Source organism: Anopheles coustani, chromosome 2 (genome assembly GCF_943734705.1).
Source record: "Anopheles coustani chromosome 2, idAnoCousDA_361_x.2, whole genome shotgun sequence".
Lineage (NCBI taxonomy): Eukaryota > Metazoa > Arthropoda > Insecta > Diptera > Culicidae > Anopheles > Anopheles coustani.
The window spans coordinates 62,331,565-62,356,266 of NC_071289.1; the positions used below are offsets into that span (position 1 = coordinate 62,331,565).

General features: G+C 42.7%; 7 protein-coding genes across 8 annotated transcripts; 1 reads left to right on the forward strand and 6 right to left on the reverse strand.

Annotated features, from left to right (window-relative positions):
* Window positions 1-68: 68 nt before the first annotated feature.
* On the reverse strand, window positions 69-11,333 carry LOC131266443 (uncharacterized). 2 transcript variants are annotated; one of them, XM_058268969.1, is made up of 2 exons: window positions 11,254-11,333; window positions 69-1,168 (listed from the first exon to the last, which is right to left on the reverse strand). In XM_058268969.1, the coding sequence occupies exons 1-2, from the start codon at window positions 11,278-11,280 to the stop codon at window positions 242-244; spliced, it is 954 nt and encodes a 317-aa protein (XP_058124952.1). In that variant the 5' UTR covers window positions 11,281-11,333; the 3' UTR covers window positions 69-241. The 2 variants fall into 2 exon arrangements, with proteins under 2 accessions (XP_058124952.1, XP_058124951.1); XM_058268968.1 differs by lacking the exon at window positions 11,254-11,333 and adding an exon at window positions 1,235-1,382.
* On the reverse strand, window positions 1,881-3,079 carry LOC131266444 (uncharacterized). Its single transcript, XM_058268970.1, has 2 exons — window positions 2,897-3,079; window positions 1,881-2,835 (listed from the first exon to the last, which is right to left on the reverse strand). Exons 1-2 carry the CDS (start codon window positions 3,008-3,010, stop codon window positions 1,915-1,917), a joined length of 1,035 nt encoding a protein of 344 aa, XP_058124953.1. The 5' UTR covers window positions 3,011-3,079; the 3' UTR covers window positions 1,881-1,914.
* Window positions 5,616-6,847, reverse strand: LOC131266446 (uncharacterized). Its single transcript, XM_058268971.1, has 2 exons — window positions 6,711-6,847; window positions 5,616-6,653 (listed from the first exon to the last, which is right to left on the reverse strand). The coding sequence occupies exons 1-2, from the start codon at window positions 6,822-6,824 to the stop codon at window positions 5,760-5,762; spliced, it is 1,008 nt and encodes a 335-aa protein (XP_058124954.1). The 5' UTR covers window positions 6,825-6,847; the 3' UTR covers window positions 5,616-5,759.
* Window positions 11,334-11,693: 360 nt separating the features above from the next.
* Window positions 11,694-17,535, reverse strand: LOC131263203 (beta-alanine transporter). The gene is made up of 8 exons (XM_058265370.1): window positions 17,423-17,535; window positions 17,026-17,121; window positions 16,634-16,847; window positions 16,220-16,478; window positions 15,863-16,112; window positions 12,312-12,739; window positions 12,053-12,231; window positions 11,694-11,991 (listed from the first exon to the last, which is right to left on the reverse strand). Exons 1-8 carry the CDS (start codon window positions 17,533-17,535, stop codon window positions 11,788-11,790), a joined length of 1,743 nt encoding a protein of 580 aa, XP_058121353.1. The 3' UTR covers window positions 11,694-11,787.
* Window positions 13,035-14,323, reverse strand: LOC131263204 (uncharacterized). Its single transcript, XM_058265371.1, has 2 exons — window positions 14,159-14,323; window positions 13,035-14,094 (listed from the first exon to the last, which is right to left on the reverse strand). The coding sequence occupies exons 1-2, from the start codon at window positions 14,288-14,290 to the stop codon at window positions 13,189-13,191; spliced, it is 1,038 nt and encodes a 345-aa protein (XP_058121354.1). The 5' UTR covers window positions 14,291-14,323; the 3' UTR covers window positions 13,035-13,188.
* A 966-nt stretch (window positions 17,536-18,501) lies between the features above and the next one.
* On the reverse strand, window positions 18,502-22,283 carry LOC131261854 (programmed cell death 6-interacting protein). The gene is made up of 4 exons (XM_058263699.1): window positions 21,739-22,283; window positions 20,598-21,634; window positions 19,000-20,035; window positions 18,502-18,925 (listed from the first exon to the last, which is right to left on the reverse strand). The coding sequence occupies exons 1-4, from the start codon at window positions 22,064-22,066 to the stop codon at window positions 18,780-18,782; spliced, it is 2,547 nt and encodes an 848-aa protein (XP_058119682.1). The 5' UTR covers window positions 22,067-22,283; the 3' UTR covers window positions 18,502-18,779.
* Window positions 22,284-22,806: 523 nt separating this feature from the next.
* LOC131263623 (dehydrogenase/reductase SDR family protein 7-like) lies at window positions 22,807-24,320 on the forward strand. The gene is made up of 4 exons (XM_058265853.1): window positions 22,807-23,062; window positions 23,140-23,283; window positions 23,354-23,819; window positions 23,890-24,320. Exons 1-4 carry the CDS (start codon window positions 22,916-22,918, stop codon window positions 24,084-24,086), a joined length of 954 nt encoding a protein of 317 aa, XP_058121836.1. The 5' UTR covers window positions 22,807-22,915; the 3' UTR covers window positions 24,087-24,320.
* Window positions 24,321-24,702: the final 382 nt, after the last annotated feature.

Sequence of the window (24,702 nt, forward strand, 5' to 3'; positions counted from 1 at the left end):
TTTTCTTGAAATGTAGTATGCTGTTTTGGACTGGAAACTCATTTTGTAAGTTCTATTGGTGTATTCATTATTTGTATTCGCAAAAAAAAATCTTATAATTTGATTCTCTAGTTCTTTGTTTTGTTTTTATTAGTTCATCAAATCGCTATCTTCTCTTGGATTTGATGGAACAATTGGCAAGGTCAACCGCAACTGCCGGCTTTTCAGGATAGAGATATATAGATAGAAAGGGGAACATGGATTATGGTTTCTGTAGAAACGATGACCGACAGGATGATTTACGAATTGCTTGTACTGCCCTGCTTTTCACGTGATGTAGCTTTTTCATGAAAAATATTGTGACGATGCTAAGGTTGATTTTGCAAACATTTGTGCTTCCAATTAGTCTAAATAACTCAAGCACGTTAGTGTGAATACGAATTGCCACATTCTTCTTCTCTTCTCCTTTACTACTCAGTCCTGTCCAACTACATCCGGATAGAAATGTTCGAGTGAAAACCATATCCAGTGCTTGGTGCATACGACTGGCACTGTCGACCGCTGTGACATTTAGGTCCAACCAACCTAGAACCTTTTCCATGTACTCTTCATCTTTCAACTGACTGTTTAAAGATATTAACTCATCATTAGAATTCACTGGAGTGAGCTGAAAAGATGAATGACGTATTCTGAATTGTTGTTTGCCGGAACTCCCTACGCGTTCTAGTAGCCAATCCATTTTTGTTGCTATAGTATCCATACGGTTTTCTACCATTGCTATACTCTTAGCGACCTCTTCTTCATCACATCCGTATGATGGTTCTTCGTCTGATGTTGCTTTGTTGGCTAAACTGTGCGAATTGCTGTGAACCAGGTGTGGTTTTCGTTTAGTCAACTTTGAACCATTCTCCCTGTTCGGGACAAATGTATCGAACGACAACTGAGAGGATACATTATTATCTATTATATCACTTGCATCGATACCATCATCAGGTTCTGCTTTTACGTACTGCAGGAGTTCGTCGAACGTACTTGAATCCGTACCCATACATTCTGTCAGCAGTTTTTTCTGGCTGGCTTCCGTCAGCTTGGTGAAACTATAAAAGTTCCGGACGGTACTGGAGCATTGCGGACACACCGTATGTGGTAACTTACAGCTTTTACCAGAGATTACTTGTACCGTCGGAAGCTAAAAGCATTCGGGAAACGTTAGATGCAAAACAAAAGAGGCATAACAAAGCTGTGATATAAATACCGGAAATCGAAACACGGTTTTGAGCATTTCGTGAAATCCATCGTCAGTGAGAGTAGCAGAGTATTCAGTTTCCTTCCCCACTGAGCATAGACATAAACGACACTTAGGTTTCATGTTTTCCGGCAACTAATGACCGTCTACTGTTACTTCTTCTTTGTTCTAACCGATCCGAAACCAACAGACTTTCGATGTAAACAAGCAAAGGCAACAAAACAGAAAATACAAAGGGCACAGCTCATTTCGGGGCTAGGGGTTTTCTATTATGAGATGTTGACATTTATAGTACTTTGACCAAGCTTAGTAGAGGTTGAAGGTTAGATTCCTATACCGCAATCCACTCGCCGTTTCAAATTAATTTCTTCGGCTAAACTCATGATTGGTTAAATGCTACTTATCCTGTTTAGTATAATTTAGAAGGTAACTCAATATGTAAATGTATATTAACCAGAATTCCACTGTATGATTAATTTTAGCCGTCAGAAAGGAGGTGAATAAATCTCGCTTTTGCTTTTTGAATATTGGCGAATGATAGTTACTTTTATTTTTCTCTTGCTATCAAATGCCTTCCAATGCTCAAATGAGCACTGTAAACTTAAATTACCATGGCAATAAGAATCGAAACGTAAGTCGAAGACAAACTATAGAATTCAAGCAACAATCAAGTTCTGTTTTTTTTTTTTTCATCGACGATGACAAGTTGATTTACGAAGACCTTTTAAGTTGAGTCTGTACTTTGAATAACGAAGTTTTTTAACGAAAAATAGTTGAAGAGTTTGTTGGTCGATGCTGCAATTATTTGTATTCCCAATTAATCTGAATAAATCAAGTACATTCCTATACTTAACCATTGGGATTTTATCGTTTTTACCAGTCCAAGTACATTCATTGAAAAATGTTTTAGTAAAAACCAAATCTCTCGCTTGATGCATGCGATTTTCACTGTCAACAGCTGTGATATTGGCGTCGAGCCAACCTGGAACTTTTTCCTTGTACTCTTTTTTGCCTAACTGATTGTTCAAGGATTCAAACTCAGCTTTTGAGTTAACTGCAGAAAACTCAAAGGATGCTCTATGAAACCGACTCAAGTGGGACCTTTTGCGTATAGTTCCTATACTGTTAAGAAGCATTTCCATTTTTGTTGAAACTAGGCTTACACGTTTTTCCACTTTTGTAATCCTAATACCGCATTCCTCCTTAATAACGCAAACAGAGGAATTATTGTCTTCAGTACAGTCTTGCGTTGCTTGGATGGCTGAACTAAATGAAAACCTGTTATCCCCGTCATTACTTTTACCTGCCAATAGCTTTGATTCATTATCGCTATCCGTGGCAACATCATCCGACAAGAACAGTGGCAGAGTGTTGGCATCGTTGACGTCTCTAGCATCGACATCAACATCTGGTTCCGCTTTTATGTACTGTAGGGGCTCATCGAGCGATGAGCTAGCACCTTTAACCATATATTTTGCTTGCAGCTTTTCCTGGCTGGCTTCCGTCAGCTTGGTGAAACTATAAAAATTTCGGACGGTAGTGGAACATGGTGGACACACCGTTAATGGTAAGTTACAGTTTTTACCGGAGATTGTTTGTACCGTCGGAAGCTAAAAGCATACGGAAATTGTTGTTTTGAAATCATTTGAGGAACACTATTCTCATACATACCGGAAAACGGAACACGGTTTTAAGCATTTTGTCAAAACCATCGTCTGTGAGAGAAGCAGAGAATTCGTTTTTCTTTCCCACTGAACATAAACATAAACGACACATGGAATTCATGTTTTCCGGCTACCACTGACTGTCTTCGAATTCGTTTGTTTTTAAATACCTAGACTAATCTTCCTGAATCTGTCCTGATCGACTGACGATCTGATCTGTTCTGAATCGTACTGGATCAGATCCAAACAAACAGATGAAAACAATAAACCCATCGGAAAGGTGCAAATTAGATTGACATTCATTGGACTTTGGCTAAGGTATATAGAGTCCTTGAGACAGAAGGAATTTGATCAATTCACTGGGCGGGAAAAATTCTACCTCGAAATAAATCAAAGTGCCAATGCTGCCGAGGAGCTTGATACTACTATATTGTTGGATTAGGAACAGAGATGCATAAATACTACATAAAGATTTTTTTTGAATTAGTATGATAACAAACTGTAGTTATGTATATGTATGAGTTTAGAGAATCAAATATGCGGAATTTTTCTAGCAAAAACGCGGAACTCGATCATAATAGGATCGATCTCGCGGTAAATGGCATATCTTTGCAAAGGTCTTGAGATGCTTCAACTACCCTGAAAATATGAGAACGCTATCTGGAAAACTCGGGGAGATATTAGACAAACATGGGGCCAAAAAGGTACCAAGTCAGTGGAAATGGGCCCTCCAAAGACACCCTAAAATCAAAGTTACGTCTACTTTGCAAGGCAGCTAGCGAAATTAAATGTTCTAGGCGTAACTAGAACACGTTAAGGCGCAACTTTTTTAATAAGAATATTTTGCGCAATCTGGCACCCAAAGTATCGCTTATAGCTCCGGCTGTAAGCAAGCTATTGACAAGCTAAGATATGATTATGAGATATGAAACGTGACAAATAGTACTGACTTACGCTAGAACATTGCAAAGCGCTATCTGTTCACAGCGAGAAGGAATTAGCAGCCAAAGTTGAAAAATGTTGACAAAACTTACAAAAATTACTTGGGTATGCGAATAGCGGCCAGGGGTTAAGAGGTACGGAGTTGGTGTAGAACAATTATAATTAGCTCTTGGCATGTTTTAAATGTTTGTCGAAGACCACGAAGCGATCCAACCGCTAGAAAGTTATGATATGGGCCCATTTGGAGAAGATTCGGAGGGGAAAATGTCTTCTTCTTCTTCTTCGGTTTTGCGAGCTAGATTGTATCCTCCTGTGACAGGTCACCCTTTCACATTCAGAGGCTTAAGCTGGCCGTAAACGTTGCGAACTTGTTCGTGCGAACAATTTGACAACCAGGCATTGGCTATGTTAAGGAAAGGAAAGGAAGATATCCTCTTATATCTTCCTTTCCTTTCCTTAACATAGGCAATGCCTGGTTGTCAAATTGTTCGCGCGAACAAGTTCGCAACGTTTACGGCCAGCTTTACTTGCTCTTTGATAGCTTTGACAGTAGAGTCATATCGCTTGGTTGTGTATATTGTGTCTGTCTATGTTTATACAAACTATTGGAAAGATTCAGCGCTCGCCCGTTTGAATTGTGCTCTGTTTGAGTAGTGTTCCGAAAAAGGTTTCATGCATCCTGCATTAGATTTTTATGTTATTACTATCCATGAAGTTGATTATTCCTTTTATCGTTTCTCCGGACTTATCCTTCCAGTGTCTTGCCAGTCTATCGAATGTGCAGTATTTGTTATTTGCTCTTTCTGATTCATATTTTTTGCAGTAGAAAATCAGATGTTCCGCTGTTTCTGGGGTTTGGCAGATGGCGCAATTCCCTTCAGGTATGATGTTCATTTTTGCTAGCCAGTAATTTGAAGTATCATGTCCTGCCAAGATACGGTTTGATATTTTGATTTCGTGTGCTGTAAGTGGTAGGCCGTGGTACCATGGCTTGATGTCGAAATCTGGTTGAAATCTTTCGAATTTTTTCCCTTTGTTTGCACAGGTTGTTCTGTACCAGTCTTTGGCTTTTTGTATCATGTGTATTTTGGCGATATGTGTAGCATCCTCGTAGCTGTACTTGTTTGTTATTTTGTTAGGAGCTGTTATTCCTTCTTTGGCTAGTGTGTCTGCCTTTTCATTTGGGGAAAATGTCCGTTGGCCAAAAAGTCTTATCTCATCGAGATCTACAACTTTGCTCAAGAACCCAAAGCGCTGGCTCGCAATCGAAAAATCGAGATTTCCGCGCGATTTCCTACCCTAAATTTTCTGGTTAATAAAATTGTGTCCCTCTGTTACCCTCGATTAATCCATCAATAGAGGATCGAAGTTAGTTTGTTTAACCGAATCAGAATCCAAAATAGGAATGGAATGGGTAAAGGTTCAATTTTTTCTTGTTTCATAAACTAATCGGAGAATGCTACATGCATAATTTTGAGTCTATTCTCGAGGTCATTTATTTTAAAGTCGGAAGGGAATATAACGGAATTTTCAGACTAGCATAACTCTAAAAAAAAAGAAACTGCTTCCAATAATCTGCTTATTCAATGTATAATACGTTGTTAATGTAACGGGTCATCGTCAAGTCCGAGCTATCGTGAAAGTAACAGTTTTTTTCAGGTAGTTATCCGTTTTAAGAGAAAAGAGAAGAGGGTCTTTATTGAAATTAAATTCAGTGGTCACTTTGTCGATACCTGTTTCATATAGTTCCATGTTGCTCTTTAAACCTGCAACTAGTTGTTTGGGGCTTGCAGTACATAGTCTCAATATGTTTAGATTAAGAATTTAACCATGCAACTGTCGCAAATTTCTTATCGTGGTGTTTTTCAATAAAAAAGATGATTTCGAAAAGGGTTTATAACTTTTATTTGATGATTTGACAATGATTTTCATGGTCGAGGTTTTAAATGAATTCTCGGTTTTGAATTTTTAGTCTTTTGGATGAAAAAACGTTTCAGCAGCCGTTCGTTGATGCTGCATATGTTTGTGCTTCCAATGAGCCTGAATAATTCCAGTACGTTGGTGCGGTTACCAATTTCGACCTTAAACCCGTAGGATTTGTGGGATCTCCCTGTCCAACTGCATTGGGCAAAAAACTTTCTACTAAACAACAGGTCTAGTGCTTTACTCATACGTTTGCCACTGTTGACTGCATTGATATTGGCATCAAGCCAGCCGAGGACATTTTCCTTGTACTCTTTTTGTTGCAAACGATCTTCAAAAGATGTAAGCTCGCCTTCCGAATTAAGTGCAGTGAATTTGAAAGACGAACTACGGGGTGAATGCTTATTGCTTCTGCTTGCTATGCTGTTTAGTAGCTTATCCATTTTAGTTGAAATCATATTGATGCGTCTTTCCACTCCTAAAATACTCTCGGTGACTTCTTCCTCATCTACACACCCGTATGATGGGTTTTCCACAGAGCATTCTCGCGATACTTGGTTGGCTGAACTGAACGAATGACTACTGTTTTCCTTGGATGTATTCCTTGTTATCAAATTTGACTCGTGATCTGATTGATTCTTGGAAGAAATGTTCCACATCAACAGGGGTGGTACATCATCATGATTCACGACAATATCATCTGGTTCCGTTTTTGCTTGCAGTAGGAGCTCGTCGAATGAAACTCCAGCTGTAACCGGACATTCTGTTTGCAGTTTTTTCTGGTTAGCTTCCGTTAGCCTGGTGAAACTATAAAAATTTCGCACGCTAGTAGAGCATTGCGGACACACCGTTACTGGTAAGTTGAAATTCTTACCAGAGATTATTTGTTTCGTCGGAAGCTGAAATCGGAAACCGTTGTCGTAAATGCATTACAGGAAATCGTTTCTTATACATACCGGAAAACGAAACACGATTTTGAGCATTTCGCAAAAACCATCGTCGTGTAGAGAAGCAGTGAATTGTGCATGCTTACCTACTGAGCACAAACACAAACGACACTTCGTATTCATGCTTTCCCAGCAACTATTCAACGTATTTTAAATTCTTTAATACTAAGTAGAATTTGACCTGAATCAAATAGGATGTAAACACACAAACGAAAGTAAACAAAAATATAGAAAGGACGCAAAGCATTTTGTGGCTGGCAGTTTTCGGTACCGATGTTGACAATCATTGTACTTAGGCCAAGGATAGTAGAGCTTGAAGTTGGTATCTTTTAGCAATACCCAAGGTATATAGGCTCTAAGGAAATTTGCGCGTTTCTAGCGGGCGTGTAGGGACTCAATCTTGAATAAATGTTCTTGAAACTTGAATAAATGTTCGCGTATTCAAAAAACGCATGGGGCACAGGGCAGCCGTTTAGAATGACACAATCTACCGCAATGAGAAAAACTGTTACCGACGCAACACGTGTACACAAACATCGGCAATTGGCGAAGACGAGCCTGCCACACGCAAACGAAGGCCGCGATCGGCCAGCAAATATTTCCAGCATTCGATAAGAACACGCATTAGTCCTCCTCCGGTCTCCTCCGGTCTAAATAAAGAAATAAAAAACGGCGTAACCGAGCAGAGGATTCTTCCGTTTCCGATGCCGCACTTTGGAAGTTAACTAGCCAGCTTGGAGTACCGCACTGGTGCTGGTCGCTGTGTTAGAGGATCTCCGGCGACAGCTAACAAAAACTATGCATGATATTTCCATACACACTCAAACCATTTTACCAGTTTTAATTTAAAACCCATTATAAAATTCATACTCATTCAAAATCCTCGCCTTAAATAAAGGTTTATTAGACACGATTAAACTTACAGCCTTTTACGATGGATAGCATAAGTTGAAACGCGTTGAACGCCTTTGTAAACTCCGTTATCGCGTCTGGAAACCGGAATATGACATCTTGCAATCCTTCATCGCGTTTGTTACCTTCATTAATGATTCTTTAAACTCGAATATGATATTTGTAAACTTCATTATCGCCCTGTCAGATTGGAGGCCGGTTTGTTTTGGGTTTCATAGATGCAAATTGTGTACACATACATATATAGTCAACCATTCGAAAAAGACGTTACTGTTCACAAATTGTATCCACGCTGTGAATCAATTATTTTAAACGATTGAACGGTTCTATTGAATATCTGTTATGGAAATGGTATATTGTGGTATACACAAATCATAGGAGGGCCCATAGAAACGGAAATGTAAGATTTATTCTTAGCAATCTAGTAAGCTTAGATGGGCTGCGGTGAAGGTAATTGCAAGTGAGAATTTCAGATTCCATGATAAACAAGCTCAGCGAAGGAGAAACAGGATTAATTTGCCCACTGAGGAGTAGTGAATTGGCCTTTTATTCCCCATTGAAACTGGAAAAGAAGTGTTGGCTCTCGTTTATGCCAAACTCGCATATCGAAACTTTTACAATATCGAGATGTTCCTATGTTACCTTTAAATTTAAATGTAAATGTGATATGCAACTAGTTCCTGTAAATGACCAGTGATTTATCAAATCATCCTTTGAATCCTTGCAGAATATAATAAAAACTATAGTTTGGTCGAAATAGCAAACAACAATGGTTTTCAGTGGTTTGAGATAAACTGATCCTCTGAAAATGTTTTGAACTGTGTATGAAAATGTTTTAAATCTAGGCCCTGCATGATTATTTGCATGGTATGCAACATTTTAGCGTGGGTTGTAGGAATTTATACATAGATCACCACAAAAATGAATAAAATATAAATAGCTTTCTTAGACTAGATGGGGTATCACAGATTTCTCAAAATAAACGCCCTAGTCCCTGCTCTTGCCCTTTGGTGTCCCCACACAGCATACACCTACACGTAGTGCTACATAGGGGCGGGCGTCTGGCTATCGAGCCGTGGTTCTACTTATCTAGCCCCTATTAGGCCTCGTTTCCGTTTTTTTGTTTAAACATTCCCGCGCTGGGATCGTTCTCTCGCTCGGGATGCCTGGCGCTGGCGTGCATTTCTGTGGAGGCGTCTTGCCTCTCGCAGGCTTCCCTCGGCGTCGTCTAGAGCCACTTGCGCCGCGTCCTGGTGCTATGGGGTTGCGTCATGAAGCCGCAGACGCGCCAGGTTGCGTTGCATGGTGCTGGCGTAAACCCCGGTTGGCATCCGCTGTTGGCGTCGTCGGAGTAGCCTGCTGTCCAAAAGCTGCCTTGCTCTACGCCGGAAGGCCAACCGCGTGTCCGGGTCCATGGCCTGGATCCTAGCCTAGTGGGGTCACGACCGAACCTGCTCGTTCTCGCTCGATCTTGGGCCGCTGCCCGTACCGCTGCTTGTTCCGTTGCTCGCCGCCTGGCCGCTGCCGTCTGCCGCTAAGCGATGGCTTCCCTCTCGGTGGTCCAGAGCCGCTGGAGCTCGGAACAGATGATTCTTGCTGCCTCCTCCAGTCGAACCCAGGCCTCCGTGCTATAGAGCAGGTGTTCGTGCATGTTGTCGGCGGTAACGGTTGCCAGCCCATGTCCAGACAGGAGCCGCTCGCGCACCCCGGCGAAACGGGGGCACTGGAACAGCACGTGTTCCGGCAACTCCTCGGCGTCAGGGCAGGCCGGACAGCCCGGGGATTGAGTAAAATTTTTGGCTGCGAGATACTGGCGGAAAAAGCCGTGCCCCGTCAACACCTTGGACAGGTAGAAGTTTACCCGTCCGTGTTTCCGGGCCATCCACCGCTCTACATCATCCGGTAGCTCCAGCGGACGAAAGCTTTCTTAGACTCGTCTTCGAACAATGAGGGCTCATTCAGAAAGCGGTAGGTTTGTTCGTTGCTTGTTGATTTCATCAAATCCCGTCGTTGCAGTGAAAGTTGCTGTTCATCGTCTTGAGCTGACACCATGCTTGTTTTCACATATGCACCCAGCAGGACCAGTGCCTCCAACGTGTCATTCTTTTCCAGTTTCAATGGGGAATAAAAGGCCAATTCACTACTCCTCAGTGGGCAAATTAATCCTGTTTCTCCTTCGCTGAGCTTGTTTATCATGGAATCTGAAATTCTCACTTGCAATTACCTTCACCGCAGCCCATCTAAGCTTACTAGATTGCTAAGAATAAATCTTACATTTCCGTTTCTATGGGCCCTCCTATGATTTGTGTATACCACAATATACCATTTCCATAACAGATATTCAATAGAACCGTTCAATCGTTTAAAATAATTGATTCACAGCGTGGATACAATTTGTGAACAGTAACGTCTTTTTCGAATGGTTGACTATATATGTATGTGTACACAATTTGCATCTATGAAACCCAAAACAAACCGGCCTCCAATCTGACAGGGCGATAATGAAGTTTACAAATATCATATTCGAGTTTAAAGAATCATTAATGAAGGTAACAAACGCGATGAAGGATTGCAAGATGTCATATTCCGGTTTCCAGACGCGATAACGGAGTTTACAAAGGCGTTCAACGCGTTTCAACTTATGCTATCCATCGTAAAAGGCTGTAACAATTATAACAGGTTGATCGCCGGTGACAAGATGTTTTACGCGTACCCATCAAATGAACCCTGTATTTGGAATAACGAAGCTTTCTGATCAAAAAATCTTTAATAGTGCTGGCATTAACGATGCAAATGTTTGTGCTTCCAATGAGCCTGAATAATTCCAGCACGTTGGTACGATTACCAATTTCTACCTTTTGTTCACAGGTTCCGTACGTTCTCCCGGTCCAACTGCATTTGGCAAAAAACTTCCTACTAAAAACCAAATCTATTGCTTGATGTATGCGATTGTCACTGTCAACGGCGGTTATGTTAGATTCAAGCCATCTTAGCACATTTTCCTTGTACTCTTTTTCTTGCAAACGATTCTCTAAAGCTTTAAGCTCATTTTCCGAACCAACTGCAGCGAATTCGAACCAAGAACTTCTTGATTTAGACCTGTTACTTGTGCTCGAAATGTTGTTCAGTAGCTTATCCATTTTAATTGAAATCACATTAATACGTTTTTCTACCCCTTTTATGCTCCGAATGACTTTTTCTCTGTCTATGCATTCATATGATGGCATTTCTCTACTATCATCATCCAATGCTTGGTTGGTTGTATCGAACAAATGATTACTACATTTTTTGTATGCTTTCCCTCTTACTAAAATTGATTCTGCTTCATTGTTTGTAACTCCAGCATCGCTTGATAAAAAGGACAGACTTTCATCACCATACATGGCCTTTGGGTCGAATCCGCCGTCCGGTTCCACATCTGCTTTACCAAAACATGCTGTTTGCAGTTCTTTCTGGCTGGCTTCTGCAAGTTTGGTGAAACTATAAAAGCTTCGGACGGTACTGGAGCATTGCGGACACACCGCATCTGGTAAGTTACAGCTTTTACCTGAGATTGTTTGTACCGTCGGAAGCTAAAAGCATTCAGGAAACGTTATATGCAAAAGCATTTAGAGACATAACAAAACTCTCATGTTTATACCGGAAAGCGGAACACAGTTTCGAGCATTTCGCGAAAACCATCGTCAGTGAGAGTAGCAAGGTATTCAGTATCCTTCCCCACTGAGCATAAGCACAAACGACACTTTATCTTTAAATTCATGTTTACTTCAGTGCGGCTTGTGTTGGTTCAACAGGATACGAGTAAACAAACAATCATATGCGAAGGACGCACTTTGTTAGATATCTTCAGCAACGGAATGTTGACATTCATTGTACTTTGACCAAAGTTGATGCAAATTAATGCACCTGGCTGTTCCCAAGGTACGTAGAACCAAAAACACCTCAGTTCGTTTCTGGAAAAAGGCGGGACAAAATATTCTCTCAAATTGTTCAATGCTAAGGGAAAGCTAAAAGAAATATTATATTATAACAAATCAATATTTTATTACACATTCGAATACAATTTCATTTTTGTCAGCTTTACACTTACGCCCTACTTACGCTGCATACTTTATTATCATGAAATCATTGCATTCGCTGGTGAACTGAAATTTGAAGAGTTAGAAGTGTACATCTAGTGCTTTCCTCCCAAAGGTGATGATCTTTTCCGTCTGTAAAACGGATCCAGAAATGGATTTGTCAGCGTTATCTTTTCCCCATCGGCCAGCGTTTGTGGAAGAGGCATGTTTTTAGTTTCCGGCAAGAAAAGGCTCGCTATTCCACCGGCCGTCAGAGCCAGTCCCATGATTACCAACGGTATTGCCACGTTTTCTTTACCCTGCAAACATATGTTGGCTGTTTTTAGGTATTCTTTTTTCGCATGGTGTGTTGCTACTTACAGTATAGTTCATTAGTGGTATGACGATCGGTCCGATCATGCCAACTACGGAGCAAAAACTCATGCCCAGGCCGCGTACGACGGTTGGATAGATTTCTGACGCCGTCAATGGCACCACTACGAACGCCGACGAAACGCCCATCTTGCCAATGCAGTACAGGAGAAGCGTTGTGCCGCGGCCTAGCGGGGAAATATATATTATTCCAGCGTATCGTAAAATGATGAGCTGAACTGCGTTTCACAAAATCGACTCCACATACCCTGCGGCACTATGGTTAGCGCACAGGCCAGTCCCCCGATGACCATCGTCGTGAAGAGAACGCCGCGTCGCCCGAACAGGTTAAGGCTTGGCCAAAGCACAATATATGTCGGCAGCTCGACTAGGCCGGCTAGAAAAAAGTTAAAAATTTCGTCCCCACCAAGGGCCGGCGCGTAATAGCTCAACCCAACGTAAACGCTCGTATTCGTCAACCAGATAAAAGCCACAAAAGTGGTTTTCCGGCGCATCTGTGGCTTCGCAAACAGGTGACGCAGGCCAATGTCTGGGCTACTGGTGACAACCGTACCGCTTGCAGCGCCGGACCCATTGATGGGCAGCACCGGGTCTTCTCCATCCGTCCTAGCGATTGCCTTGATGCGTTCATCTAGCAGCTGGCAGTAACCTTCATCAATTGTTTTTCCATTTACCCTGGAACAATCGCATTGAGGAACAATTAACAAAGGTCGAACAGCATAAATATTGTACTAAATAAATATCAAAATTTGAATTTAACATATGGTATTCAAACCCCATGGAATGAATGAAATAAACTGTATGCCTAGAAACACAGTAAGCTATGAAATGTAATTATGGACTAAAACATAACCATATTGCGTTTGTTTTTTTGTATTAATATTTGGACGGTCTTATGCACTATTAAACCTATCATCCTGTAGTAAAGTCATCCGGCTACATCCAGGCAAGAACCAAAAGACGTCGGGGGTTTTAGCCGATAAGAATCCTACACTAACCGTGGACCCATGGCAGGCCACGGGAACCGGTTGTCATTCAAAGATCTCCTCCGCCCAAAAAAACAAAATCATTGTTTATGAGGTGAATCAATTTTTGAATTATATTTATAATGAATGAGCAAGGATTTATATTTTTTTACGTGAATATGTTCTACGAATACCGTTTAAATGCAACCTACTTTTCGAACGCTGAAGCTTACCCATGAAAAAAAGTTTAAGATCACTAGAGTTGACACTGTTGTCTTTCGTAGTTCCAATAAGTCGGAATAACTCAAGCACGTTGGTGTATTTACTTATTGCTACTTTTTGTTGGCCTCTAATCGAACTTTTTCCTGTCCAATTACATTCGTCAAAAAATTTTCTAGTAAAAATCAAATCTAATGCTTCATTCATGCGATTGGCACTATCCACTGTGGTGATATTGGTTGCAAGCCAACCTAACACTTTTTCCTTGTACTGTTTTTCCTCCAACTGATTGTTTAAAGATATAAGCTCATCTTCCGTTTCGGTTGCATTGAACTCAAAAGATAGACGATGAAAGCGATTATAAATGGACTCGACGCGTGTTTTTCCTATGCTTTGAATAAGCATGTCAATTTTTGCCGTAACCAGACTTACACGTCGTTCAACTTTTGTAAGTTGTTTCGTAGCATTTACTTTGATAGCACATTCTGCAGAAGGAATTTCGCCAGTGTCGTCTGGCGTAGCTTGGTTGACTGAACTTCGCGAATGGCTACCGTTTTCATTGGATGTGTTTCTTGTCACCAAGTTGGATCCATGATTGCTCTCGACTGCAGCATCAACCCACATCAACAGAGGAGGTACATCGTCATGATTCACGTCGGTTGCATTAACAACAGAATCTTGTGACAAACTAGTAGCTTTATTGCCATATTCTGTTTGCAATTTTTCCTGGTTGGCTTCCGTGAGTTTAGTAAAACTGTAAAAGTTCCGAATGGTAGTGTAACATTGTGGGCACACCGTTACTGGTAAGTTGTAGTTGCTACCAGAAATAGTTTGGACCATTGGAAGCTGAAAGCATACGGAAACCTCGATATAGAACCATTCATGGAAGGCTCACAATTCGGATACGTACCGGGAAATGGAAAACTGTTTTAACCATTTCGCAAAACCCATTATCAGTAAGGGATCCACAGAACTCTATTTGATTCCCCACTGAGCATAAACACAAACGACACTTTAAATTCATGTTTTCCGCCGTCAACATCGTTGCGTTGCCATTCGCCTAAAGCCCACACGAGACAAACAAAACTTGTGCAGTTGATCAAAACAAAAATAAAACATTCAATGGTCGCAAATCAGGTGGCTTCGTGACGGGATTCTGTTGTTGACATTTATTGTAAGGTCAAGGTTGTTTTATCCGAGATCTTCACAATGACATTTTTCAAACACCAAATGAGATGAATTTGATTTTTCAAATATTCATGTTCGCGTACTTTGTTCAAGAATCCTTCATTAGTTCTTCCACTATTTCATGACTTCTGATGATACATAAAAGATTATGTACGATTCAGTAGTTTCGAAAGTGTTCCAAGGGAAGGAAACTTTAATTGCTTTTTTGTATTTTTCATCTTTGTTTGTGGAGAGATAGAAAATTGGACAATGTAGGGGTGGATGGGGTAATACGCACCCCTTAAGAAAAACTATAAAATTTTCTATTAAGTTGGCTCTTGATTGTTGATTTTATCACTGAATAGGATTCATAAAGGTTCAAACTAGTTACCAGTTCAAGAATGTTTGCTTTTTTAGCTAAGAAAATCGTAATTTCTTCAGTTTTGAAAAAGTTCAATTTTTGATCGATCTGTATCTGGTTGAGGCAAAACGCACCTGTGCTAGGGGTAATACGCACCCCAACAAAGGGGCAATACGCACCACAACAAAGGGGCAATACGCACCATAACAAAGAGGCAATACGCACCACAACAAAGAGGCAACATCCAACGTCAAATAAAGATAGTTTGTTTACAAACTGGTGCATTTTACCCCTACATACTGGGTGCATATTGCCCCCATTCATAGTTGAACACATTTTCAACTAAAATATGAGTAAATCTGCATTTTTCCCGAAATTTTCATGAACAGTCTCAAGCACTGATTCTCAATTCACGAAATTTCGTATTCCTCGTGGGTAAATATAGGTTTTTGCACTTAATATTTCTTAGCGGAACGGTACGTCACATTATAACAAAAACAGTCTGAGCTGAGAATGATTTTGTTTTGCGTTTATTTCGCGTTTCTGTTGATGTAGAGCTGCCAAACTCACAGGGTGACCATATTTTAGATTGATCTTACAGGGTGAAAACTTTTTACGCGTTAAAAACTCGTCTTTCAAGGGAAATTGGAAGGGGTGCGTATTGCCCCAGGGGTGCGTATTACCCCAGCCACCCCTATATTACATTTATGATTATGATGAGTTGGTGCCAACTCAAGCCAAAGAAACAAACAGTGTCTTCATTGTTAAACAAGGCAGTTTTGTTCTTCTGTCGAAAAGAGGCTGGTTTAGTTTTTCGTTGTTGATACGAACTGCGTGCGTAACTCGTAACAGATTTGTTTTTTATCCTGTATCATTGGCCTACTGGCTTTACATAGTATGATAGCACAGATAAGTTTCGGACTTCTCATGGCCATGGGCAGTTAAACGATTGCAGTACTCAGTTAACAATTTATGATAAAAACGTGTTGATGCGGAAACGTTAAAACTGGTAAGATTAAAACCTACCAACGCATTCATACGGTTCCAGAATGTCAAGGATAAAAACATAGGGGACAGCTAGCCTACCTGGCAATTTTCAGGAGAATTTGTTGCGCCTTGCCATACTGACCTCGAGCAGCCAGCCACCGGGGACTTTCGGGGATAAGTGAATAGAAGAATAACAGCATCAGAAGCGGCACGGATACGGCGATTGAGAGTGAACGCCAGTCTCGTTCATAATACACGATCACCGATAGCAGCACCAGTCCGACCGAGTAGGCAATGTTGGAAATTATGGTACAGAAGTTACGACGCTTCGGCTCGACGAGTTCGATCGCTGCAGAACAAGAAGCAGGCTTAGAGTTTGACACACATCCAGCCTCAGCAGTCCGTGGCTATCTTGATGTTGAATCATTCATGCATCCAAAATTTAAATTTACTTACCTAACATGTAAGGACTAGACAGAATAGCTGGAACGGTTAGTCCAACGATGATACGTGAGGTCAACCAGGACCCATAGCTCCAGACGGCGGATCCTAGGGCACCCGCCGTGACCTGTACCAGCAAACAGATGTAAAACGATAGCTTCCGGCCCCAGTAGTCCTGCATGTACCCAAAGCCTAGGTTCCCAATCAAACCGGCCACACCGAACACCATCAAAGCGACGGTGGTGTCAAAGTCTCGGTCGCAAACGAGATCCCACTTAGTCGAAAGAAAATAGAAAAACATAATATTCTGTAATGTTTGACATCAGCAAGCACTCCCATATTCCAAAGAAAAAGCTGCAATTCATTAATTTTAATGTGAATTTATTTCTGATACATGGTATGCAAAATGTATCAAATGCATCATCTTACTTCTGTCACCACGGTGGAGTTAAAGATGGACTTGTCGTAGCTCCATCCATTCTGGCACGAGGTAGTACCGTTGCTCGGTTCGACAATTTCTGCTAGGCCGCTACCACTGGCTTCGGTGTCCATCAAACGACTGACAATTTCCGAGTAATTTCGCGAATACATGGAACACTTGGAATACTCAATCCTTCCATCCGACTGCCGGTAGTAAGGTAAGCTGGTCCGAAAGAGAACCGTACCGAAAATTAACTTCAATAAAAAAATTGTTCTTCTTAATTCTGGAGACGAAAATCATTGGCCTGGGCCAGAAAAAATCATAACTTGTTTGAAGGTAAGCAACCACCATTAAGTAATGAAACTATCTGTGATGGTTTGATTGATACAATGAAGCGTACCTTATGTTTCTGGCAAAGCCAGTCAAATTGTACGAAAGTCCCTCCAATTCTGGTACCCGACACCAATGGTTCGGTTTTGCCGCTAAAAACAGTTGGCTGGAAAATGGAAGAAAATATGATTTAATTTCTGTTTATTTTTTTATTTCTGATTTATTTATTTATTTTATTTTAGATTTCTGTACTAAAGTAAATCTATATCATTAGGACGAGCAGTAGTAAAATTGTTACCGAGACAAAAAATAGCTCCTATGTGTCGAAAATAAACGACATGAGCCAAAACTAATTTCAATAAAAGATCGGTTATTTAAGGAGTATTTAAAAATCACTTGGATATTTTCCCGGAACAAACTACATACGTTTTACCTCCGGCCGATAAATCTTCACTACCCAGCCCTACCTGTAAGCGTGGAACGCGCAGGGAAATGTGGCTGGAAACAGCAGCACCCCGATGACGATCTTCTGGTACGCCCCGAATCCATCGCATAGTTCCAGCACGGAGTCAAAATCCATCACAACCACCTAAAACTCTCCCCGGTGGGAAAACGAACTTTTAAACACGGATCGGATTATAAATTTCCTTTATACCAAAGGATCACATGCGCTGCTCACGATTTCCCGCTCGAGACTGACCGTTGGATTCGAGCATTGGGTTCCCCTCATCAGTAGACTGAAGCAGTAGCTAAAGTAAATTGGAGCATTTATCTCATAATCGTATCGTCGAGGTAAAGTATAGGCTCGCTAAATGAAATGCGACGCACAGAGGATGGCGTTTTCAACGAACAGCATCCGAAGAAGGAGTTGCAGAGTGATAAATTAGCCACTCAACCTCTATTTGGTGTTTCTCTGATTCGAAAGGAACATTTGTGTGCAGTACAGAACAGAATGGCAAACGGAACGTGTGGGAAACTTCAACGGCACTGACACTATAAGTAATCAAACAGTAGTGAACAGACAGTGAACAGAGTTCTTGGTAGTACCATGTTGTAGATCGTGCTTATCATAGTTTTTTCGTGATGCAATTAAAAAAAATATGTGAAAAATAATGTATCTAATGATCGTGCATCAATATTTACTCCATTTCTTTGTTAAACTTAGTGACAACTTATTAACATTATAAATGCTTCATTTGATGGTTTTTAGGCCCATTGAGGAGTGGAAACTTCTCTAACAATTAATAATGATTCTACTTATCATCAAATTATCTTTAAATGGAGAGGGGTTCACGTCGATTCATTGAATGTTGCACACGGGCATGAAATTAATTCTAATTGAATTAAGACTCCCTAGAGTTTGTGTGGCGGCATTTGCGTTTGTTTTAAATTAGCCATTTAAATAAACAATCAGGCTACCGTTTTGGATTTGTGTTTCGTCATACCAAGGATTAAATAATTAATAATTTTGAATAGTCATCAAACGAGCGTGATGTGCGTTCGAAAGCCGAAAAGTCATGCCGAATGATACACATAATGATTCTCTAATAGACGCATTAAAAAAAGTGCTTTATTTGATAATCAATAGGAAAACGGGGGGAAACAGTACATAAATTCACAAATACAACTCAGTATATTCGCATGTGTTTGTTTTTTAAATATTGCGTGTTATCCATGTGGAAAAAGACCAAAAATACTCAGCAGATTCGAGCCTGTAATGTGCGCGGCTGTTTAAAACAGGTATAGCAGGGCCAATTCTAATAACTATCATACATAATGTTTCGAAAAATCTCGATTCTTTCAGTGTGGCTGGGTGATGAGTGTTCACCATCCCATTGGGTTGTTCGGGTTTGGCGCACCAGGTTGGTGTGCTCCAGGTTGTTGCTGGTGCTGCCCACCGTACGCACCCGGATACGTGCCGTAGTACGCCGGAGGCATCATGTTCGTGGCCGGTGGAAAACCGGTGTACGCTAAAAACGGAGAAAAGAGAACGCCAACATGTAACGAATCGATGCAAGCAATAATTGTTGTGCGAACATTTTACCTGTCGGGTAGGGCAGCGTTCCGTAGGGATTGAAACCTTGTGGCATCGGTGGCGGAACGTAACCGGTGAAACCAGCCCCAGGGGCTACCCCTCCAACGCCATACGCACCCGCCACCGGAATACCCTGCATTTGGTGAGGATAAGGCGCTGGGGCCATGCCCGATGGGGCGCTAGCGGATGCGGCTGGTTCCGCCGACGCAGTGGTAGAAGTGTGGTGTGTCGGGATGACCGGCGTGACTGCCGGGGCCTGTCGGCTTGATTCGTGCGTCAGATCCTTCATCAGCTCTTCCTTCTCAGTTTTGCGAGCGAAACAAAAGTCGCTGATTTTGCTCTGAAACACGAGCAGAATCTCCGTGAGCCCATTGTAGAACGTCTCACCCTCCTGCAGGTAGCCCTGTAGCTCGGTGAACACGTCATACGCGGCCGCCAGCTTCGATAGCATGTTGTCCCGCTGGTCGGTCGATACTCCCGACTCGGAGACAAATTTTTCGTGTGCCTCACGAATGTCGGCGGACAGCGTTTGCTGGCGGGCGAGCGTTTCGCCAACCTGTTCCTGCAGCGGTCCAATCAGTTTGCCGATTTCGGACAGCGAGATCGCTGCCTCGTTGATGACTCCCTCGGTGGCGAGGGCGCCCAGGAAGCGATCCTTCAGGTCAACCGTGAGAGACTTCAGCTCCGACTCTATGCACTCCCGCTCCGCTTTGATCGTGTCCACCGATTCCATCAGCGAGCGGAGCCGCTGGGCGGCGGATGAGTTCGAGGCCTGACTGTTGGCGCCCGCGCCGGCCGATGGAATCTCCTTCGCCAGCTGGTCGGCCGTCATCGATAGCAGCTCGAGACCGTGGCGGTGGGTGGCAAACTTCTCGCGAATCACCTTATCAGCCGCGGTTGCGTTGTTGATGATCGTACGATACTTTTCCCCGTTCGCTCGGAACGTTCCGGCCAGCTTGTCCGACGGTGTACGCGTCCAGCGATCCTTAAATTGTGCGCGCAACTGATTGTCCGAGTCTCGCTCCTCATCAAGCATACGGAAGGCCTGCGAAGAAAACCCGATTAACGTAGATGTAAATCCGTAAAATATTAAAAACAAATTACAATATTTTTAAGACTTCATTTAACGGGCCCTTTTTGGTGTATTAAAAAACAGTCGTTACCACTTCATATCGTCGTCTGTGCCATGACCTTCGGTTATTAGCCGCCGATTTTTTGTTTGAGTTAACTCGCTTTTGCGCCTATTGCTTTGTCTTGTTCGTTTCTAGGAAACGTTGCAAATAAGATGAGGCAATCGGAGCACAACTCTTCACTGTCGCCCATGCCATGATCTTCGGCTATTGTGCTACCGAGTCGTCGTTTGAACCAAATCGCTCAGCTATTCCGCAGTATGCCTTGTTTTGCTCGTCAGCGTTTCCCAGCAACCCGCTAGCCGAAGATCATGGCACGTACTTTACTGAGTGTTAATCGATGTAAAAAGAAATCTTTTCATATCATCTCGTTTTCAACCATAATCATTTGAAAATATTAAACCACCAATGCATATTGTATTAATACATCGTTGTATAATAGTTGAATAAATATGTACATATAAAAAGAAACGTTACCTCGTCAAGAATTTCCTTATTCCTGGTGAACAGTTCCGGGAGACGCTCGATCAAATCCTTCAATTGCCCGATGCCACCCTTCTCCCGCACCGCGCTTGCCTTCTCCTGCAGCGACGGTGGCAAACTGTCGCCCGACGCCGTCACTTCAATGATAGCCGGAAGGTTAAGACTAGACAGCAGCCCATTCATTGCTGTTGTTGCCTCGCGCAAACGCATAATCTCTCCATTGACCAGTTCCGTCTTTCGTCCCTCGCAGGCCGCTAGCGCCTGATTGACCGCAACCGGTACCAGGGCCGTGAAAAGGTCCCTAAAGCCTTCACTCAGATGGGCCGGCATAGGTAAAACCTTCGCCAGCTGCGCCTTGCCCGGGCCGGGGAGGCTGTTAACGTCCGGAATGATTTCGTTGTAGATAAAATCGTTGTCTTTCTTCGCCTCGGCCAGGTTCCTAGCTGCCCGGCTGGCGTACTCTTGAAAGAGCGTTGGTTTTGAGGCCCGCGACTGTGCCGTCTTGAATAGCTCTATCGATTTCTGCAGCCGACTGATTTCCTCCCCGAACGCCTTGTTGCTCTTTGAAACCAGACTGTGGTAGAGCATGGTAAGTGCGTGCATGGCCGCCTGACGACCGGCCACCTGGGATATCCACTCTTTGTCCCACAGAGCACGTACGGTGTCCCGCTGCATCGAACGCAACGCCTCCGAGTAAAGCTCCTCGCACTGGGCGCACAACTTTGCCACTATCAGCTCCTTCATGTTGTCCTTGATGGCCTTGATGACGAACATTTCCTGTGCCTGGGCGAGCATGAGATTGGCCAGTGCGGTGAGGCAGTCCTGCGACAAGTCAGGCGTAGGCTCGCCCTGGATCGTTGCCGAGGCGAGTGTTTTCAGGGCGGAAAGAATGCCCGCACTCTGCTGGAACAGTTTCGCCGCCAGCTTCAATCCTTCGTCAGTATCGATACCCTGGCTTGCTGCCACGCAGCTTTGCAGTGCGGCTATGTTGAACAGCACGCATGTCCTTTCGTAGGCAAGTGATGTTAGAGCTGTGTGAACGAAAAAGAAGCAATCGGAAAGAGCGTTGCTGGAAATTTTCTAGAAAACTATCTTCTCCTTCTTGTCGTTTATCGGCTTGCTTTTCCATACTCACTCAAACTGATACGGCCGCCGAAGATCGACCCCTTGTCGAAGGCATCCTTCCATTTGAATGGCACCTGGAGCTCCTGCACAGGAATTTTCGCCTCCAGTGAACACAGCTGATCGTAATACCGATAGTTTAGCTCCAGCCCCGACTCCTGTTTGTCGAACACCTTCCACACGGCCGTGTTTCGTAGCGTATTCAGCTCCGAAATTGCCTCATTTATGGCGTTCAACTTGTCCGCTTCCAGATTCTGATAGTTGCTCTGAATGAGCGTTTTCAGGGGCTTGGCAATATCCACTTCGGCAGGTTTTTTCAGTGGCACGGACAGCAGCTCCATTCTGAAAATGTTGTTACACTGAATCGGATGGTGGGGGACACAACCAGGGGACACTGTTATCTTTACTTCACGACACTGAAACTCTCGCGTTCTTATGGAAACCGAACGCACGGTGGACGTTACTTGTTCAATCAATGGTTCGCTGGAGTATGGTATTACTCAGACCCCAGTCGCGATGATGAGCTCGTTATTAGTTATCTCTAGTATGATTCATACGCCGAGGTGGTGGCTTGCGCTGCAGCGACGAAGGTTTGACACAGGTTTGTACGCGAGTGCATGGAAATAAAACAGCGTTCACACCTGTGCGAAAAATTGCATTGCATCTGATCTTATTTTACAATTATGGCGTAAAATAAAATGCAAATGGAATTGCATCGAAATACCTAGTTTGCAAAGTAAGCGGGTAGATTGATTGATTGGAGATTTTTATAAATTTTATCCGACTAGGAGAGGGACAAGTGTGAACTACAATAACTTCAAGGTTACTATACATTTGGCTTCATTACGCACCCTCGTTTCTCCGGGTTCACTTCAAATAAGTTGTTTTCAGGTTCCATTTTCAAACACACATGCCTTGAATTGTGTTTAAACATAGAATAATTAGCAACTTATTCAGGCAATTAGTTTTAAGTATGACTTCTCAACCAAGTTCCCTTTTCATATACTATATACATCTTGGGCAATGTTTGACATATGTGAGGAAAAAAGTAAAAAAAGAACTAATTCCAGCTGATGCATGAAATCAGCTGGTAAACATTGAAACGCTGTAATCTACGTCCAAAGATAACGAATACCGTGCAGTCCTTGCAGTACGCTCCGCGCACCCGACGACGTGTGACAAAACGAAAAATGAAAACTCTTGCAGAACGAACAAGTGGTTCACTTTATTGGTGGCTGTTTGCCACGCTGCTGCTACCGATAGCAATTCCCGGTCTTGTTTTCAAACTGTTAGGAAAAATGAAGGAAAAACGTTACGCCCGGAGTTTGAATGGGAAGGTAAAGTGGTTGCAAAACCTTACTGCTCGCTTTGCTTCCAAGAGATTGATTGTTTACGGGTAATTCTTTTCCATCAGGTGGTGCTCATAACTGGCGCAAGTGGCGGTCTGGGCGAAGCATTGGCGCATAGTTTTTTCCTTGCCGGTTGCAAAGTCATCCTAGCTGCCCGACGAAAGGAAGAGTTAGAGCGTGTCCGCAAGGACCTGTTGGCGGTTCATACGGTGCGTGCGTGTGGAAACGTTTTCAGAACTTTTTGTTGTTACGATTTCGCTGTGTTTCCCTTCCTAACAGACGGTCCCAACGCATCCGCCCGTCATTCTCCCGCTGGACCTCTCGGATCTGAACAGTATTGCCGGCAAAGTGCAAGAGATACTAGAAATTCATGGTGCTATCGATATTCTAATCAACAACGGGGGCATTAGTGTGCGAGGGGACGCCCTCTCAACCGCCATCGATGTGGACATACGGATCATGTTGGTAAACTACTTCGGCACCGTGGCCATGACGAAAGCCTGCCTGCCTTCGATGATAGCGCGCAAGGAGGGCCGTATTGTATGCATTTCCAGTGTGCAAGGAAAGTTTGCAATCCCGTACCGTTCGGCGTACAGCGCATCCAAGCACGCCCAGCAAGCCTTCTGCGACAGTCTACGGGCGGAAGTGGCGAAAGACAACATCAAAGTGACACTCGTTTCACCGGGCTACATTAACACCTCGATGTCGATAAATGCTCTCACCGGGTCTGGGCAGGCGTATGGAAGTAAGTGGACCGATTAAACCGACATGATTTCCTTCTCCGTGCCTAACCGACTGAATTGCTTTCTCTTTAGAAATGGATGCAGCAACAGCCGGAGGAGCGTCACCCGAAGCCACAGCGACCAGTATTCTTAAGGCAATTGCGCGGGATGAAAAGGACATAATCCTGGCTCCGATTGCACCGCGGGTAGCATACTGGCTAAGACATTTGATGCCACCAGTTTACTTCTGGGTCATGAAGAAACGAGCCGAAAAATTAAACACCGAGTAAAGTAGGCAATAATATAGGAAGCTCGTAACAACAGTTACCAGCAAAGTAGGCGGGTTTCTATTAGCTTTGCTTTGCGATATGTTACTTTTAGCTTTATGTTGGTATTTGTCTTTAGTTATCATCGCTGACGTTTACCGTTCAGTGTTTGGGCATTAATTTAAAGTAACAAATAACTCCAAAAATGACCATGTCACAAAGAAACCACATTGATATGAATAAAGTTCAAACTATATACCAAAAAAAGACCTCATTTGATCTGGAAGATTAACCTTGATGTAAAGATTTTTGCTTTTCGTTATCCGATGCATACGATGATTTTGATTACAGATAAAGAAACCCCGCCCGTTAGATAACAAACCTGCCTTCCAATCTGGATGATATAATGTCAATAGCGCGATACAGGAAGAATGAAATACGTAACTCATCTAAAACATCAACCGCTGCTGTATCAAGCGTGATTATAATTTTACACGGATCCATTGAATATAATCTCGACCTTCATGCCGTCTCATTGCCAGAAATGAAACAAGTGCAATTTATTGCTTCCATTATCCATGACGCCACGTCTGCAAAGTGTCGACAATCATAATGACTCAACAAAACACGACGAGACTCT